This window comes from Hemitrygon akajei, chromosome 14 (assembly GCF_048418815.1).
Source record: "Hemitrygon akajei chromosome 14, sHemAka1.3, whole genome shotgun sequence".
In the NCBI taxonomy this organism is placed as follows: Eukaryota; Metazoa; Chordata; class Chondrichthyes; order Myliobatiformes; family Dasyatidae; genus Hemitrygon; species Hemitrygon akajei.
The window spans coordinates 93,276,055-93,294,640 of NC_133137.1; the positions used below are offsets into that span (position 1 = coordinate 93,276,055).

At 38.8% G+C, this 18,586-nt stretch overlaps 1 protein-coding gene across 2 annotated transcripts in view; it reads right to left on the reverse strand.

Annotated features, from left to right (window-relative positions):
* Positions 1-18,586, reverse strand: part of ccdc146 (coiled-coil domain containing 146) — a 106,869-nt gene that overhangs the window by 7,457 nt on the left and 80,826 nt on the right. For both annotated transcript variants that reach the window (XM_073066624.1, XM_073066625.1), the window contains exon 16: positions 1,939-2,067. In XM_073066624.1, the coding sequence (XP_072922725.1) occupies positions 1,939-2,067 (129 nt within the window). The remainder of the gene's footprint in view (positions 1-1,938; positions 2,068-18,586) is intronic.

Sequence of the window (18,586 nt, forward strand, 5' to 3'; positions counted from 1 at the left end):
ACTCCAGGCTAATATTCATACTGAGTTGGGGGAACTTGGACAAACGATGCGGCAGATTGTAACACTGAAACAGAGAGCTGTTGGTCTCCCCTCCTGTGGCAGGAGCGATATCTCTCTCTCCCTCATTAGTGAGAGAGAGAGCCTGTCTGGGATGTCGAAGTGTTGGGATGGACAGTAGTTTTTGATAGACTCTAGTTCATGGTCGCTGGGGGGGGGGGGGGGGGGGGGAGGTATTGCTATTGCTTCCGTGGTGGATGGTGGATGTTGATGCTTTTGCTAGAGCAAGTGGAGAGAGAGGACAGGTAGGAGAGAGGTGAGGGGGTAGGACTGATATTTTTGCTAGAGAGAGAGAGGATGGGTAGGGGAGAGATGAGGGGGTAGGGCTGATGCTTTTGCAGCTGCTTGTGTGTGGGAGGGGTGGGGGCTTTGGGGTTTGAATGTTTGCTGTCATTCATTCTTTGTTTTTTTCTGTTTTGTGGGTGTCTGTGAAGAGTAAGGAGAAAGTACAAACTCTTTATAAATGGTGGAATTGAAGTGAAAATGTTACATTAATTGCTGTGCTACCATACTGAATGATGAGTAATTTTCTGTTAGACACAAAATAAGTAGAGTTGTTGACAGGAATATAGTCATAAGGTATTGGATGAATTGATCAGTTAGTAAAATGGGCAGAGAATTAGTTTGGAGAGATACTTGTTAGTCAGTATGTACATTGTGGGCCATATGATCTGATTTTTTATTGAATTTGATTGAATTCGGTTTATTGTCATTTAGAAACCACAACTGCAATTAGAAAATGAAACAACATTCCTCCAGAATGATATCACAAAAGCACACGACAAAACAGACTACACCAGAAAATCCACATAACGTTTGGCAATCCCCAAATCCAGAGTCCGGAGAGGCTGCTGCCTATTAATATCGTGCTACCGCCTTAGCGCGTTCCCCGGAAAGGAGCTCCAAATCCACCAGACAAAACAAGACTACCCAGACACACCAAGTCAGGAGACCAACTCTACCACCCAACAAACCAAAAACTAAAGCTACAAGACCTACACAAAACCACATAGTTAAATATAGTTAACATATAGTTACAACAGTGCATCACAGCCTGGTATGGAAACAGCAATATCCTTTAACAGAAAATCCTATAAAAAGTATTGAATACAGCCCAGTCCATCACAGGTAAAGCCCTCCCCACCACTGAACACATCTACACAAAGCATTGTCCTAGCAAAGGAACATTCATCATCTGGGACCCCCACCACTCAGGACATGCTCTTTTCTCGCTGCTTCTAAAAGGGAAGTGGAAAGCAGTATTCTCATTACAATTATCATTTCCCACTAAGAGGCCTTCCCTTCGCACTCAGTCGACATATAGCTATAGTTAACATATAGTTACAACAGTGCAAACAATACCATAATTGATAAAAAAAAACAGACCATAGGCACAGTAAAAAAAAAGTCCAAAGATGTTAAAAGAGTATAAGTTTGAAAGGAACCACCACACAGTTTCCACAAGTCCTCAGGGTCCCGATAGACTCGTCAACCCACGCAGATGGCAGAAAGGAATACCCCCGCTTTGGACTTCCATGGCAATGGCCAAGCTTCAATAAAGTTCCATGCCACTTTAATCTTAGGTAATTTTTTAATATCTCACCTAAGCATTTGGAACTTGATGACATTTTAATATGTATTTACACTTTGCAAGCTCAGGACCCTTTTCTACAGGAATGGACAATTGAATATATCTGGTTACAAGTATATTTTGTAATGAAATGTTATTGCACTGATCAAATTCAGGCTCATTTCTCACACAAATAATGTTTGTTTTAAGTTGCTCCGTTTAGTTTTTTCTCACTGTTCAAGAGATATGAATAAAGTTTTGTATATAACATGACTGGCATAGTTAATAAATTTTAAGGAGCAGCATATTACCTCATTTACTCTTGCGTATATTTCATCAAATGATGGATCATCTCCTCCCAATAACCGCGCTCTGTTGGCATTTGAAGGATCCACTAAAATCTTCTCAAGACTTTGGACTTTGTCTTGACACTGAATAAGCTGCAGTAGAAATAATTATAAAAATTGTAAGATTTAAATGAAGTATATATAGACCAGCATTAGTAACATGACTCTTTACTTCCTAATCAGTACATGAAGATATTGATTTGCAAACATGTATATTGATAAAGAGGACACATTTCACTGCACTAATACTGTTATTCACTGTGAGAATAAATTAAATTAGTATTTCTAGCCCAACATTTTAATCTGTCAAGAATTTTCATTCTATGAAAGAGTAAATCAAATGTCAATAACCTGGCTATCATTTTAAACTCCAAAAAGGTCAAAGTTCAAAGCAAATTTATTATCAAAGTACATATATGTCACCATGTATAACCCTCAGATTCATTTTCTTCTGGGCATCCTGAATAAATCCATATTAGAATAATAACCATAATAGAATCATTGAATGACTGCACCATCTAGGGCTTTCAACCATCGTGCAAAAGCCAATAAACTGTGCAAACACAAAAGAAATAATAATGATAAATAAATAAACAATAAATACTGAGAACATGAGATGAAGTGTCCTTGAAAGTGAGTCAATGGGCAGGAGGAGTCAGTGTATCACGCATTTATGGAATGTGAGAGGTTCAGCTGCTCTTTGAGTTTCTCAGGGTGCTGCTGCTGAGGTTCTGGGTGCACTTCAGTCTCGGGCTCCTCATATATGGGCACCCAGTTCGAAAGGGGGCAGGGCGTGAGGAGTATCTCCTGGTGGGCTTGGCCCTGGGCCATTCATGGAGACAGAGCCAGCGGTCACTGCAGGCACATTGGGGAATTTCTGTGAGCGGTGGTCCCCCCATGGTATCGACTGTTTTATAGACAGTAGTAACCATATTTTGAGTATACTTACTGTCTTTGTAAATATTGATTGTCTGTACATTTGTGTATATGTGTTATAAATAAAATTTTATAGTTTTATATAAAAAAAGAAGTGAATCCATAGGTTGTGGGAACATTTCAATGATGGGGCAAGTGAAGTTCTCCCATATAACCATATAACAATTACAGCATGGAAACAGGCCAGCTCGGCCCTTCTAGTCCATGCCAAACGTTTACTCTCACCTAGTCCCACTGACCTGCACTCAGCCCAGAACCCTCCATTCCTTTCCTGTCCATATACCTATCCAATTTTACTTTAAATGACTATATCGAACTTGCCTCTACCACTTCTACTGGAAGCTCGTTCCACACAGCTACCACTCTCTGAGTAAAGAAGTTCCTCCTTGTGTTACCCCTAAACTTTTGCCCCCAACTCTCAACTCGTGTCCTCCCCTACTCTCAATGGAAAAAGCCTATCCACGTCAACTCTATCTATCCCTCTCATAATTTTAAATACCTCTATCAAGTCCCCCTCAACCTTCTAAGCTCCAAAGAATAAAGACCTAGCTTGTTCAACCTTTCTCTGTAACTTAGGTGCTGAAACCCAGGTAACATTCTAATAAATCTTCTCTGTACTCTTTCTATTTTGTTGACATCTTTCCTATAATTTGGTGGCCAGAACTGTACACAATATTACAAATTTGGCCTTATCGATGCCTTGTACACTTTGTACAATTTCAACATTACTTTTAAAAGCTATTATTAATGCTTTTTGAGATAGTGATTTAGATGCATATCATATTTTTTACTGAGTTAAGTATTGTATGTAATTAGTTTTGCTACAACAAGTGTATGGGACATTGGAAAAAAAGTTGAATTTCCCCATGGGGATGAATAAAGTATCTATCTATCTACTTCCCAACTCCTATACTCAATGCTCTGATTTATAAAGGCCAGCATACCAAAAGCTTCCTTCACCACCCTATCCACATGAGATTCCACCTTCAGGGAACTATGCACCATTATTCCTAGATCACCCTGTTCTACTGCATTTTTCAATGCCCTACCATTTGCCATGTATGTCCTATTTTGATTAGTCCTACCAAAACATAGCACCTCACACTTATCAGCATTAAACTCCATCTGCCATCTTTCAGACCACTCTTCTAACTGGTCTAAATCTCTCTGCAAGCTTTGAAAACCTACTTCATTATCCACAATGCCACCTATCTTAGTATCATCTGCATATTTACTAATCCAATTTACCACCCCATTATCCAGATCATTAATGTATATGACAAACAACATTGGACCCAGTACAGATCCCTGAGGCACACCACTAGTCACCAGCCTCCAACCTGACAAACAGTTATCCACCACTAATCTCTTGCATCTCCCATCCAGCCACTGTTGAATCCATTTTACTACTTCAATATTAATACCTAATGATTGAACCTTCCTAACTAAAACCCTTTGGTTCAAGAGCCTGATGGTTGAGGGATCATAACTGTTCTTGAATCTGGTAGTTCCTGTACCTTCTTCCTGATGCCAGCAGCAAGAAGAAAGCATGTCCTGGGTGGTGAGGGTTCCTGCTGATGGATGCTGCTTTCCTGTGACAATGCTTCATGTAGATGTGCTCAATAGTCAGGAGGGCTTTACCCATGACGGATTGGGCCAGATCCACCACATTTTGGAAGATTTTCTGTTCAAGGGCTTTGGTGTTTCTATACCAGGTTGTGATACAGCCAGTCAACAAACTCTCCACTACACACCTATAGAAGTTTGTCAAAGCTTTAGATGTCTTGCCGAATCTTCGTAAACTTCTAAGGAACTGGACTGCTTCTGTGCTTTCTTCATAGTTGCACTATGGGCCGAAGAGCTACAGAACAAATATATCCATGCCAATAAAATAGACCATGTTACTTCCACTTCTGTATAATTGTCAAAGAGCTACCTCAGATCATGTTCCTAAAACTACCAGCGATATCTTGTAACATCTAAATGTGACCATCTCAATATCTTTGTGGTTAGCTTCCTTTTATGCTGCCTAAATGTTAACCAAAATTTTAATACCTGTATCTTAACTCATACTATGTTACATTCACCCCACACTCATGCACTGTTGACCAATAGTACTTTGATCTACAATACTAAGGTTTTAAAATTCTCAATCTAGTTTTCAAATTCCTCCATTGCCTCATTTTGTCCTTCTCTGTAATTTCCATTGCTACAGCGCACCAAGATGAATATTTACGCTAGAGCTGGTCTCTTTGCTCAACTTAAAATATAGTCATTTCCTTCCTTCATTGCATTTGGCTCTAAACACCGGAATTTCCACATAAATATCTTAGTCTCTGCACTTTAGTTTTTGGAAGACTCGTTAAAACTTTAATCAAGTGTAATGTCATCTAAAGTAATCAACTGAAGCAGTTCAAGAAGATGGCTCCCATTAACATCTCAACAGCAATTCAGGAAAGGAAGGAAATGCTGGCAATGGCAAAAGTCCCCAGTTTGGCTGGGTGTCAAGTTTCGTTTGATCACACTCTTGCAAAATGATGTGTGTGTTTCATTCTGTTAAAGATTCCACATAGATGAAGGTTGATGATGATACATTTGACCTTTTTCTCTTATTTTCTATTGAACACCACATTCATGGTTAATTAACTATTTTAGTACATGGAAAATCATTTAATCTATGTTTGTCCTAACCTAACAACTGATTTCTAATTCTATATCTTTAGCAATATTTTTTCGTAAAATGTTTCAGCGTCTCATTGTACTAGACCTGGTATCCTGGAACAAAATATAATTATTTCATGATCTTGTGAGACAACTCGAAATAGCGAATATTATATGCTTAAATTTACAGTTTGTTGGAAAGGAGAATGGATTCAAGGTTGATATTTTAATGTTATATAAGAGCAAATATGAATTCATAAAAGCAGACCTAATGATGAAAAACTAGAAAATTAAGTTAAATAATTGGTTAGTCAAAATGCAGTGGCAGACAATTAAAGGGATTTTCAGAAAAACCAATAGATTCAAATGAGAAAGAAAGGTTCCCATGGGAGAAGACACAGCGGTGCTAGAAAGTTTGTGACTCTGTAGAATTTTCTCAATTTCTGTATAAATATGACCTAAAATGTAATCAGATCTTCACATAAGTACTGAAACTAGATAAAGAGAACCCAATTAAATAAATAACACAAAACATTATACTTATTCATTTATGTAATGAGAAAAATTATCCTATATTACATGTATTTGTTGGGAAAAGTATGTGAACCTCTTGGGTAATGCCTTTTGCAAAAGCTATTTGGAGTCAGGTGTTGCAATCAATGAGATGAGATTGGAGGTGTGGGTTGAAGAGGTGCCCTGCCCTATAAAAAAGACACACAAAGTCAAATTACTGAGAGAGCCTGCTCTTCTCAAGAAAGCGAATGTGCACCATGCCTTGATCAGAACAACTTTCAGAGGACCTTAGAAGAAGAATTGTAGAGATGCTGAAGCTGGAAAAGGCTACAAAAACATTTCTCTCAGTTCAGGAAATGCTATGGTTTCCAGGAGTTTTCCGTTTCTAGCCCTGTCGCACAGAATCACCTTTTTTTTACCTACTACGTACGATTCAGCATTCCATGTTTGGTACAGGAAGGGCATTAGACATTTTGAAGATCTCTTCATTAATAATCGCTTCGCTTCTTTTCAGCAGCTCTCTGTTAAGTTCAACCTGCCTAATGCTCACTTTTTCAGATACCTCCAAATCCGACACTTTACTGCTCCTTTAATTTCTAACTTTCCTGAAATGCCTGCGAAAAATGCTATGGACCTATTTCTTTCCATTAATCCACTAGGTAAAGGTTTAATTTCAATTATCCGAGATAAACTAGCAGCCTTACAACGGGCCCCTGTGGATAAAATTAAAATGGCCTGGGAGCAGGACTTAAATATCTCCTTATCCGAGGAGAGCTGGGACTCAGTTCTCAAATCGGTCAACTCAACCTCCCTTTGTGCTCGCCATTGCCTCTTACAGTTTAAGATTGTTCATAGAGCCCATATGTCTAAATCTAAACTATCTCGATTCTACCCTGGCATTAGTCCGCTTTGTGATAAATGCAAGAGGGGCGTGGCCTCTCTCATCCACATGTACTGGTTATGTCCTAGCTTGGAGAAATTCTGGAAAGATGCCTTCACTACATTATTGGGTATTCTGAATCAGCGCCTAGAACCTAACCCCTTAATTGCTCTGTTCGGTTTTTGGGGCGAGACAGATTTATGTCTGGGTCCGACCAAATGCCGAATACTATCCTTTGCCTCTCTCCTGGCGAGACGCTTGATCCTCCTCAGATGGAGAGATGTTGCCCCGCCCACCCATGTGCAATGGCTTAACGACATTATGGCCTGCTTGGACCTCGAAAAAATTCATTATTCAGTTCTTAATTCGGATCTAAAGTTCCATAAGGTCTGGGGACCTTTTATCGAGTACTTTCATAACCTTCCTCTTGACTAGGGTTTTTTTTTCTTTTTTTTTCTTCTTTTCGGTCCCTTGCTTTCAGCTCCCTTTTTCTTTTTTTTCTGGTAGTAGGCATTATTATCCTCTGTTACTAAGTGTATTCACAGTCTGGGAGTTTGACTGTCCTGACTTATACTCTCTAAATTGTGTGGTGGTTGGTCTGGAGTTGTTTTTTTTCTTGTGTTGTGGGGATTGGGGAGGACACTAAGCTCACTTGTCTTTAATTTAGGTGCTTTTTTGTTAAATTCTCTTCGTTTGTAGCATATTGTTATTGTATGCCAAATCTTGCACTGTATTAATGCTCCCCACTGGGATTTGGGGTTTTTAATTTTGTAAAATGTTTTGAAAAACTAATAAAAAAAAACAAAAAAAACAAAACAACATTTCTAAAGACCTGAGTGTTCATCAGTCCACAGTCAGAGGAATTGTTTACAAATGGAGGAAACTCAGTACTGTTGCTACTCTCCCTAGGAGTGGGCATCCTGCAACGATCACACCAAGAGCACAACGTGCAATGCTGAAGGAGGTGAAAAAGAACCCAAGGGTAACAGCAAAAAGACCTGTAGAAACTCTAGAATTTGCTAAAGTGTCTGTTAATGTGGCCACTACAAGAAAAATACTAAACAAGAATGGTGCTCATGGAACGACACCATGGAGGAAACCACTGCTCTCCAAAAAAATTGGCTGTATGTCTCAAGTTTGCAAAAGACCACCTGGATGTTCTACAACACTTCTGTGGCAATGTTCTGTGGACAGATGAGACAAAAGTTGAATTTTTTTGGCAGAAATGGACATTGCTATGTTTGGAGGAAGAAGGGCACTGCACACCAACAGCAAAACCTCTTCCCAACTGTAAAGTACGGTGGAATGAGCGTCATGGTTTGGGGCTGCTTTGTTGCCTCAGGCCTGGACAGCTTGCAATCATTGAGGGAACAATAACTTCAAAATTGTATCAAGACATTTTACAGGAGAATGTCAGGGTGGCAGTCCATCACCTGAAGCTTAAAATAAGTTGGATAATGATCTGAAAGACAAGAGTAGATGAACAACAGAATGGTTTAAAAAGAAGAAAATTTGTATTTTGGAATAGTCATGTCCATGACCTGACCTTAATCCTACAGAAATTTTGTGGAAGGACATTGAAGCAAGTAGTTAATGCAAAGAAGCCCGCCAACATCCCAGAGAAGAAGCAGTTTTGTAAGGAGGAATGGCAAAAAATTTCTCCAAGCCAATCTGTAGGACTTATCAATAGTTACTGGAAATGTTTGGTTGAAGTTATTGTTGTACAAGGGGATAACACCAGTTACTGAAAGCAAAGGTTCACAAACTTTTTCTAACAAATACATGTAATATTGGATAATTTTTCTCAATAAATAAATGAGCGAGGATAATGCTTTTTGTGTTAGTTGTTTAATTGGGGTTTCTTTATCTAATATTAGGACTTATGTGAAGATCTAATAAAATTTTAGGTCAAATTTATGCAGAAATAGAGAAAATTGTACAGGGTTCACGAACTTTATAGCACCATTGTACATGATAAATTAAAATTTTATATATCAAACTTTTAAGAATACCATATAATTGTGTAAATGTGTTAGAAGATGAGACACAATATAAAAACAGGGAAGAATAATAGGGAATAATGTTGTGGTATGAGATTAAAGTAGCCAGAAATATAAAAATAGGATTTCTAGAGCTATTTTAAAATGCCTGTCTTCTGTTCCTTTATTATTTTCTATGTTTCTGGGATTTTGCAGGCTAATTTACAACACTGCACACTTAACTATAGTTGTTTAATTTCTCTGTTAATACACAACCTGGAGAAGTGCATTGGGATAGTTGGAGGATCTGTCTAAAGTCCAGTGGCATCACTGTTCTAAGAATTTAATTGTCCATAAATTTTGTCTTTAGCAACAAAACTTTAAAAGAAAATCTTCTCTCAAATAAACAGAAAAATAATCTTTCTCTTGATAGTTAAAAAAATTTCAAAGGGAACATCTCAAGATATTAATTTTCAATTAGAAAGAAGTGGTCTTATAATTTATTGGCATCCCTAGAGACCAAAGGAGCAGATGATATTAGTTTATTTTATTGCCAAATAAACCAGGTTACAATTAAATTTCTTGTTTGCATGAAACTCATAAAGTAAACAAAATAATAAATAGAGCAATAGTGTGGTGTCAAACACAAAACAGAGTAGTCCAAAGATAATAGGACCATCTGAAGTAGTGCAAAAAGAAATGTTAAAGTGGCATTAAGAGAAAAACCCATAACGAAATAATCAAGTGAAGTAAAATTAAGAGTCTGAGAATGTAGCAGCACCACTTGGAAGAGGATGTGAAAGAATTAGTGCTCAATGACCAAAAAATCTTCCCAAGCAAAGAAACACTTTCCCCAACCACCACCCCCAACCCAGCACACTGAGTAATCAGTCAACTATGTTAATTGTTTCTTCTGGATCTGTGACACCATGACTCAGAGTGCACACTTACAGAAAGTTTCCAACAAACAAAATTCTTCAGTGCTCCAATATACATGACCACTCTAAAGAAGGGCACTCATTGTAAATGTAATCAAAATTGCAATTTTTGTGGCATTTGTTTTGGGTGAGATATCTTAACAAAAAGCAGTGACAATATAACCTAGCTGAATAAAGCGTTTCATGGAAGCTGAGCACCAGGATGCATATTTGATAGTCACCATCAAGTGATTTTCCATTTTGATGGTCCAGCATTGTAGCAAATTTATAAGCATGGCACTGGAGAAAGGACTTGCTGTGCTTATTCTTTGATCCATCAAGCATGGGTCAATGTGATCCCCACCAATCACATTTTTTCAGGTTTCAAACTCTGCATGAGCACTCTCTTTCCAAGCTCTTCCATCTCTTTATAGCACACTTCTACAGTAACACCTTCACTTTCAGTGTCTTTCCATTTTCACCATTAACACCTCTATCCAGGAATCCTTTCTCACTTCACACTATCATCCTTACCCCACTTTATTCTTTCATCAGCAGGTGTGGTATGTGTACAAAGTCCTATATCTCCACGATCAATAATTCAACTTTGCTTACCACTCAAACATTCACTGCAGCTGATACAAGTGGCACTGCTTTCCCATGTAAAGTCTCAGCTGCAGTTGAAAGTACCAGACTTTAAAGGCCGTGGAACTCCTGGGAACTGATGGCCAATGGTAAGCTATGCTTAATGGGAAGGCAAGGGTGTCAGCTTATCGGAGTCAAATATTTTCAATATTTCATGCACTTGGGCAAATATTCAGGGAGCTTCACAACCAATTTTTATGTTTTGCATTGTACTGCTGCTGCAGAACAACAAATTTCACAACATATATTGGTGATAATAAACCTGATTTTGATTCTGAACTTAATACTCCACCATGAAGATGGTAACCTGGGAACGTCTAGGCTGTGATTGTTGTTGACTGTTGCTTTGCTTTCTTGCTTCCGTGTCCTTTTACAGCATTAAACTTCTTCCAGGGAATCATTACAGAATAGAATAGCCCACCTCTGGATGCATTTTGTTCTTGCCAAGCAGCAGCATGGATACTGGCAATCCATTTGAGGTAAGACAATGAACAAGAAGGCATTTACATTTGATGAAACACCCAGGACAAGTAAGTATTTAGTGGTAGGAATAGTTCAGGAAGGAATTCAGCAGTGGGTAAGGTCTGTGAGAATGACAATAACTTGTTGATCACAGAGATGGAAAAAATGCATCTCTCATTCATATTAGGAATTAAAAGATTGTTAAGGACTGTTGGTAACAACGATAGAGTCTGTTCCAACTTGTGTGCTGCCTTCATGTACAACAAGAACATTGTAATTCACTCTGGAGAGTGTGGCACTTTCGGAATTCTGCAGCTGAGTGCTGTACTGCACGTACCAATCCTCAAAGAGGGATCAGAAGTGGAGAGAGTGAGCTGCTTCAAATTCCTGGGTGTCAAGATCACTGAGGATCTAACCTAGTCCCAATGTATCGATGTAGTTATAAAGTAGGCAAGACAGTGGCTATACTTAGTTCGGAGTTTTAAGAGATTTGGCACATCAACAAATACACTCAGAAACTTCTATAGTGTACCATGGAGAGCATTCTGACAGGCTGCATCACTGTCTGGTATGGGGGGGGGGGCTACTGAACAGGACTGAAAGAAGATGCAGAAGGTTGTAGTCAGCTCCATCTTGGACACTAGCTTACAAAGTAACCAGGACATCTTCAGGGAGCGGTGTCTCAGAAAGGCAGCGTCCATTATTAAAGGACCTCCAGCACCCAGGCATGCCCTTTTCTCACTGTTACCATCAGATAGGAGGTACAGAAGCCTGAAGGCACACATTCAGCAATTCAGGAACAGCTTCTTCCCCTCTGCCATCCGATTCCTAAATGGACATTGAAGCTCTGGATACTACCTCACTTTTTTAATATACAGTATTTCTATTTTTGCACTTTAAAAAAATCTGTTCAATATATGTAATTGATTTACTGGTTTATTTATTATTATTATGTTTTATTTAATATTATTATTTCTTCTCTCTGCTAGATTATGTATTGCATTGAACTGCTGCTGCTAAGTTAACAAATTTCACGTCACATGCCGGTGATAATAAACCTGATTCTGATTCTGATTCTGAGACTTTACATGGGAAGAATCACTTGGCTGTGGTGAATGTTTAAGGGGCAGTCATGCAGATTCCACCCATGGTAACAGTGTACAAATTAAATGTGACTGTTCTGGTAGCTGGAAAAGTGTAGCCTACTCTGCTCAGAGTTCTCAGTCTCAATCAACCAGGAGCTACTTGTTTTGAACCTCTCAATGGTCCCCATGCTTGTAACAACAACCTTCCACCTGCTAACCTAAGGTCAAAAGAGGAACATTCATTTTATAAAATAAGCTGGGTTCATGGGGAAAAAATAAATGCAGGATAATTATTGTTAAGAAATAAATGAATTTCCTTTTCTCATATTTGACACTTGGGGTGATTTTATTGCAGTTTCTAATTTGGCATTGCCAATGAGTCTTTGATGAATAGAATAATTTTCATGTTTCATCACGGTGAATATAGAAATGAATTTGCCAAATCAGGGCACCAGAATCACTGATATATTCCTACCCTTCACATTTCTTTTACTGCAAGGTTACACGATGATCATCTATCTGCCTTCATGTCCTCGCCTTCTTCGTCAAAATAAAAACATCTGCACCTTCTCTAAGTGCAATCATCTTTGTAAAAATAAGTTGTGCAAGTTACATTGGTTATATGACGGGGGCACATTACAGATGAGATTGTGAACTTGTCAAGTCACCTGATTGTCTATTTGAGCATTGTTAAGTTGCACTCAAAATTGCTTGGTAGTATTGGAGGCTTTAATGTTATTTGTTACATAAAACTAAGTTTAAGATTGCTGGTTGGTAAATTAATTAGCTACTGTAAATTATCCTTTGCATAGGTGGGTCATAGGAAAAATCAGGATCAAGTTATAGTGAAAAAGGTAGGGAAATCATTTGGGGAACTGTTCTGACAGTTAGCATCGGCACAAAGAGTTGAATAGTTTCCTTCTACGCAGTGAGCAATAATATGAAATAAATATCAACACAGGGAGTATTACAGTAGTCTTTCTGGAAGAATTAATTAGTAAAGGCACATTGTTGCAGAATAAGTTGCTTTGCATTACTGGTTGGGTATCCCTCAAAAACTAGCCAGAATCTGCTGTGTTTGGATATTACAATGAACTGAATACTTTGTCCATTCACAAAGGTGAATGCCTGATGTTCTGGTGCCTGATATACACACACACACGTTTGCACACGGGGGTGATAAGTTTGTGGCCTAAGGTAGAAAGAGATGAATTATACAGTTCTCATTACATGCACATGCAGGTCAACTCTTTGAGTGATTATGCAGAAAGTTTTAAGTTAATAACTCATCAGGGGTGATTGATAAGTTCATGGCCTAAGGTAGAAGGAGGTGAGTTATTAATCTCATATTTTATTTATTTATGGTATTGTATTTATTTTATTTCTTACATCCAAGGGAGTAAAAGTCTTTATGTTGAGTCTCTGTCACAATGTACAAGCAATAAAGAGGGGAAAATGTGGGAGGATATTGCCCAAACACTAAGATTGTATACATAATTGTTTTGCATAGTCAGATATGCCATCAGATTAATGTGTATTAATAAATCTAATAGCCTGGTGTAAGAAACTGTCCCAGAACCTGTTGGTTCTGGCCGTAAAGCTGCGGTACCGTTTGCCAGTTAGTAGCAGCTGAAAGGGTTTGTGGTTGGGGAGGCTGGAGTCCCTGATGATCCTCCAGGCCCTTTATATGAACACACTGCTAAAAATGTCCTGAATAGTGGGAAGTTCACATCCACAGATGTGCTGGGCTGTCCGCACCACACTGCAGAGTCATGCACTTGAGGGTAGTACAGTTCCTGTACCAGGTGGTGACACAGGCAGTCAGGATGCTCTCAATCGTGCCCTGAGGATTTGGGGACTCATGCTGAACTTCAGTCATCTGAGTTCAAGGAGGTGCTATTATGCGTTTTTCATCACACAGCCAGTATGTACAGTCCAGATGAGATCCTTGGTGATGTGTATCCTGGGGAACTTAAAACTATTCACCCTCTCAACTACAATCCCATTGATGTCAATAGGGGCTAGCCTGTCTCTGTTCCTCCTGTAATCCACGATCAACTCCTTTGTTTTTTTGACATTGAGGGAGAGGTCGTTTTTTTGGCACCACATTGTTGATAGAATCTCAGATGGAGATGAGAGGGCGTAAGGGAGTGGGATATACCAAGTGGTGGAGTGGTGTTGTAGCAACAACCTGGCACTCAATGTCAGTAAGACGGAAGAGCTGATTGTGGACTTCAGGAAAGGTAAGACGAAGGAACACATATCAGTCCTCATAGAGGACTCCATAGAAGTGGAGAGAGTGAGCAGTTTCAAGTTCCTGGGGTGTCAAGATCTCTGAGGATCTAACCTGGTCCCAACATATTGATGCAGCTAAAAAGAAGACAAGTCAGTGTCTATATTTCATTAGGAGTTTGAAGAGGTTTGGTATGCCAACACAAACATTTAGAAACTTCTATAGATGAGCATTCTGACAGGCTGCATCACTGTCTGGAATGGGGCGGGGGCTACTGCACTGGACCAAAAGAAGCTGCAGTGGGTTGTAAATTTAGTCGGCTCCATCTTGGATACTAGCCTATAAAGTACTCAGGACATCTTCAAGGAGTGGTGTCTCAGAAAGGACCCCCAGCATCCAGGGCATGTCCTTTTCTCATTGTTACCATCAGGTAGTAGGTACAGGAGCCTGAAGGCACATACTCAGTGATTCAGGAACAGCTTCTTCCCCTCTGCCATCCGATTCCCAAGTGGAAATTGAACCCATGAACACTACCTCACTTTTTTAATATAAATTATTTGTTTTTGAACAATTTTTAATCTATTAAATATATATATATATATATACACATACACACATATACTGTAATTGATTTCCTTATTTATTTTTACTTTTTTCTTCTATATTATGTATTGCATTGAACTTCTGCTGATAAGATAACAAATTTCATGACACATGCCGGTGATGATAAAATTGAAGAGAGGAAAGCATAGTGAAGTAGTGTTCGTAGATTCATTGTCCATTCATAAATCTAATGGCAGAGGGTAAGGGAAGAAGCTGTTATTAAAGTGCATGTCTTCAGGCTCCTGTGCCTCCTTCTTGATGGTAGTAATGAGACGACAGCATGTCCTGGGTGATGGGGGTCCTTAATGATGGATGCCACCATTTTGAGGCATAATCTTTTGAAAGCGTCTTTGATGTTGTCTTTGATCTAGTGCCCATGATGAAGATGGTTGAGTTTATAACTTACTGCAACTTTTTCCAAACCTGTACAGTGGCCTTTCCATACCAGACTTTGATGCAATCAGTTAGAATGCTCTCCATGGTACATCTGTAGAAATTAGTAAGTGACATACCAAATCTTCTTAAATTTCTAATCAAATATAGCCACTGTTGTGCCTTCTTTGTAATTGCATTGATATGCTGGGCCCAGGATAGACCTTCAGAGATGTTGTCACCCAGGAACTTGAAACTGCTCACACTTTCCACTGCTGATCCTTCGATGAGGACTGGTGTGTATTCCCTTGATTTTCCCTTCCTGAAGTCCACAATCAATTCCTTGGATGTTGAGTGCAAGGTTGTTGTTGCAACACCACTCAACCAGTGGATCTATCTTGCTCCTGAACGCATCTTCATCATCATCTGTAATTCTGCCAATAATAGTGTCATCAGCAAATTTATAGATGGCATTTGAGCAGTGCCTAGCTACACGGTTCTGGGTGCAGAGAGAGTAGAGCAGAGTGGTGTTAAGTACTCATCGTTTCTCTGACACCTGTTCCTTTTCTGGATTTCTCAGTCTCCATTTCAGGTCATCGACTAACAAGCCCACAGACTCCCTCTAGTGCCTCTACTATGCACACCCTAGCCCTGTTTCCTCTGATGCCATTTCTGTTTTCCAGTTTCGTTGTGTCCATCACATTTGTAGAAATGGTGAGGACTTTCATTTTGATGTCTCCAAAATGTCCTTTTTCCTCTTAAAAACATACTTTCCTCTTTGCCTAATGGATGTAGCTCTCAACCACAATTGCTCAATTTTTTGAATATCTGCTGCAGACCGCAGATGCTGCTTTACTGGCCTAGTTTGTCCATCATTTCTATTTTTGTTTCATGTGTTAGGAAAGTTAGGAAAGCCAGCTACAGTTCAAAATCCCCAAGATTTCTTACATTGGCTATTGAAGACAATGGAGAATGTGATCTACTGGCAATATGGAGTATTGATGACCTGCATGTTGCAGGTGTTTGCTATAGACAAGGAGATGTCATTGTTAATTAATTGGAAAGAGCCAGGCACAATGAAGATAAAAGATCAGTTTGACAGCCACCAGTAATGCATGGACTTCCACTAAGAGATCAACAAGAATTTTGCAAAGATGGATTTAAATTGTCCAGCTTCCCATTGGAATTTTGGCAAAAGAGAAGTCTAAGTGTAAACAATAATTGACAAATGAATTAATCTGTTCTATTTCAGACTAATACAAAAATGTCACAATTTGGCAAATTACTTTAAGGAAAGCTGTTTAGATTCTTATCAGTCTAAGAATTGTTTACTTTGAATTTATGCTGATACACTTCAGCTTTCAAAATTAACCTGGCAAGCTTTACACATTTTCTTTCCTATATTAGAACTCTGCCAACTCTCAAGTGGTTACAGACACACACACAGAGAAAACAATAAGGTCAATGGAACAACAAAATCACATTGTAGCAGAAAGGGCAAAAGAAAATGTCAAATATAATTAGAGATCTGGTTCAAAGTGTCATTCTGTGGTGTACAATACTATTCTCTAATCCATGCTGTTAAATATTACAGTTGCACCATGGAAATGAGTGTTAATTTTTACCCACGATAGGCAGTCTAGTCATAAGATCAGTGGCCTGACCAGCATAGGTAAGGTAATGCACTGACATCTGTAAGCTAATCTAATATCTGTTCATGGTTCATCCTCTGAAATTAAAATCTATACAATTAAAAGTACAATAGCAGTTATTTATATATTGCACTTTATTGATTGTAGAACTATTTGTATGAAGCCATATAATGGACCTCCAAATTGTAGCAACCAATGCCATGTCTTACAATTATCTAATGCCAGAGAATCTAATCCAGGACCTTATTGTACGGTTTGTAATGTGAACTCCTACAACCTAGGGGAGATGACTGAATCTTTTATATCAACCGCTTAGTCACAATTGAGATACAGTCTTCTGATTTCTAATCTTAACACTTAACTAAACTTTTTTTTTAAAAAAAAACTCACCTAATCTCACAGTTTTTTGCATAGCAGTTACAGACATCCCATTTGCAAAAACTCATTTCAGGGAGGTAGCACCATCAATTTGCAGGAGACTCCCAGAACTTCCAGGAGAGGTGGGATGTCTGCAATAGAGTAGCTCCTTAGCAGCTCGCCAGCTAGTCTAAATAATGTTAGCTATGCTAATGAATGAATGACACCTGTTAAACTCACCTCAACATGACTTTTAGTCATTAACCCACCATGGGCAAAAGAAAAGTCACTGTTGCAAACAGTGCGGTGAGCAACACTGTCATTATTTTTGACCCCTATTAGACAGGGGTACACTTTAGTGTAGTCTGGGCTGAAGTACGTTTTATATTTTCTTTGTTTTGGAATACTCTGCCATGGTGCGCATGCTCTCTCTCTCTCTCGCTCTTGCACTCTTTCTTGCTCTCTCTCTCTCTCTCTCACTTTCTCTCAAAAAAATTAATTTCCGGGATATTGTATATAATTTGCAGGTGTCAGGGAGCCGCTTTCAATATGCAGGAGACTCCTATAACTTCTGGGAGAGGTGGGACATCTGACTCAATTGAGTGCAGTTAGCAGAGCTGCTACCTGACAACTCCAATGCACAGGATTTAATTCTGACCCTTGATGCTGTCACATACACTTCCTGTGAAGGCATTTCCCTGAGATATATAGTTTCTTCTCACATTTCAAAGATGTATGGATTAAATTGTCTGAAATGTGGAGGGTAGGATCTTGGGAGGTGGAAGGTGTGACCAATGAGATTGTGAGAGGAATAAGTTACAGAAAAAACTAATTAGTAGGAGAAAAGGATTGTCCTGTAACCTACAATAACTCAATGGGCTGAAATGTCCTTTGTTGCTGTCTGGAAATCTATAGTATACTTTTGCTTGCATCACTTCAATAACTAGAGTTCAACATCAACACTGGCAATGAAGTGCTTTAGTATGGGATAGAAAATGCATTGGAAGACTCGTTCATCATTTGATTGTTGGTGAGAAGAGATGAATATAGTGGTGACAAAGGTTAAGCAGATAACAGGTCTGCTATGAACTAATGCTACTGAATCAAAGTTTGAGTTTTCTGTGAGTGATGGTCACCCCACAGTTTTATTATGCTCTGAAAAATGTCTTGATGCAGCAGAATAACACTGAAATATGCAGAATAGATATTTTGATAATCCTGTTGCTTATTGTGTTTTACTGCCTTTCTCTGTTTACTTTTCCTCTTTTTAATTTCCTATCTGACAATTTTTATTACTAGTCACTCATTTTGTATTTG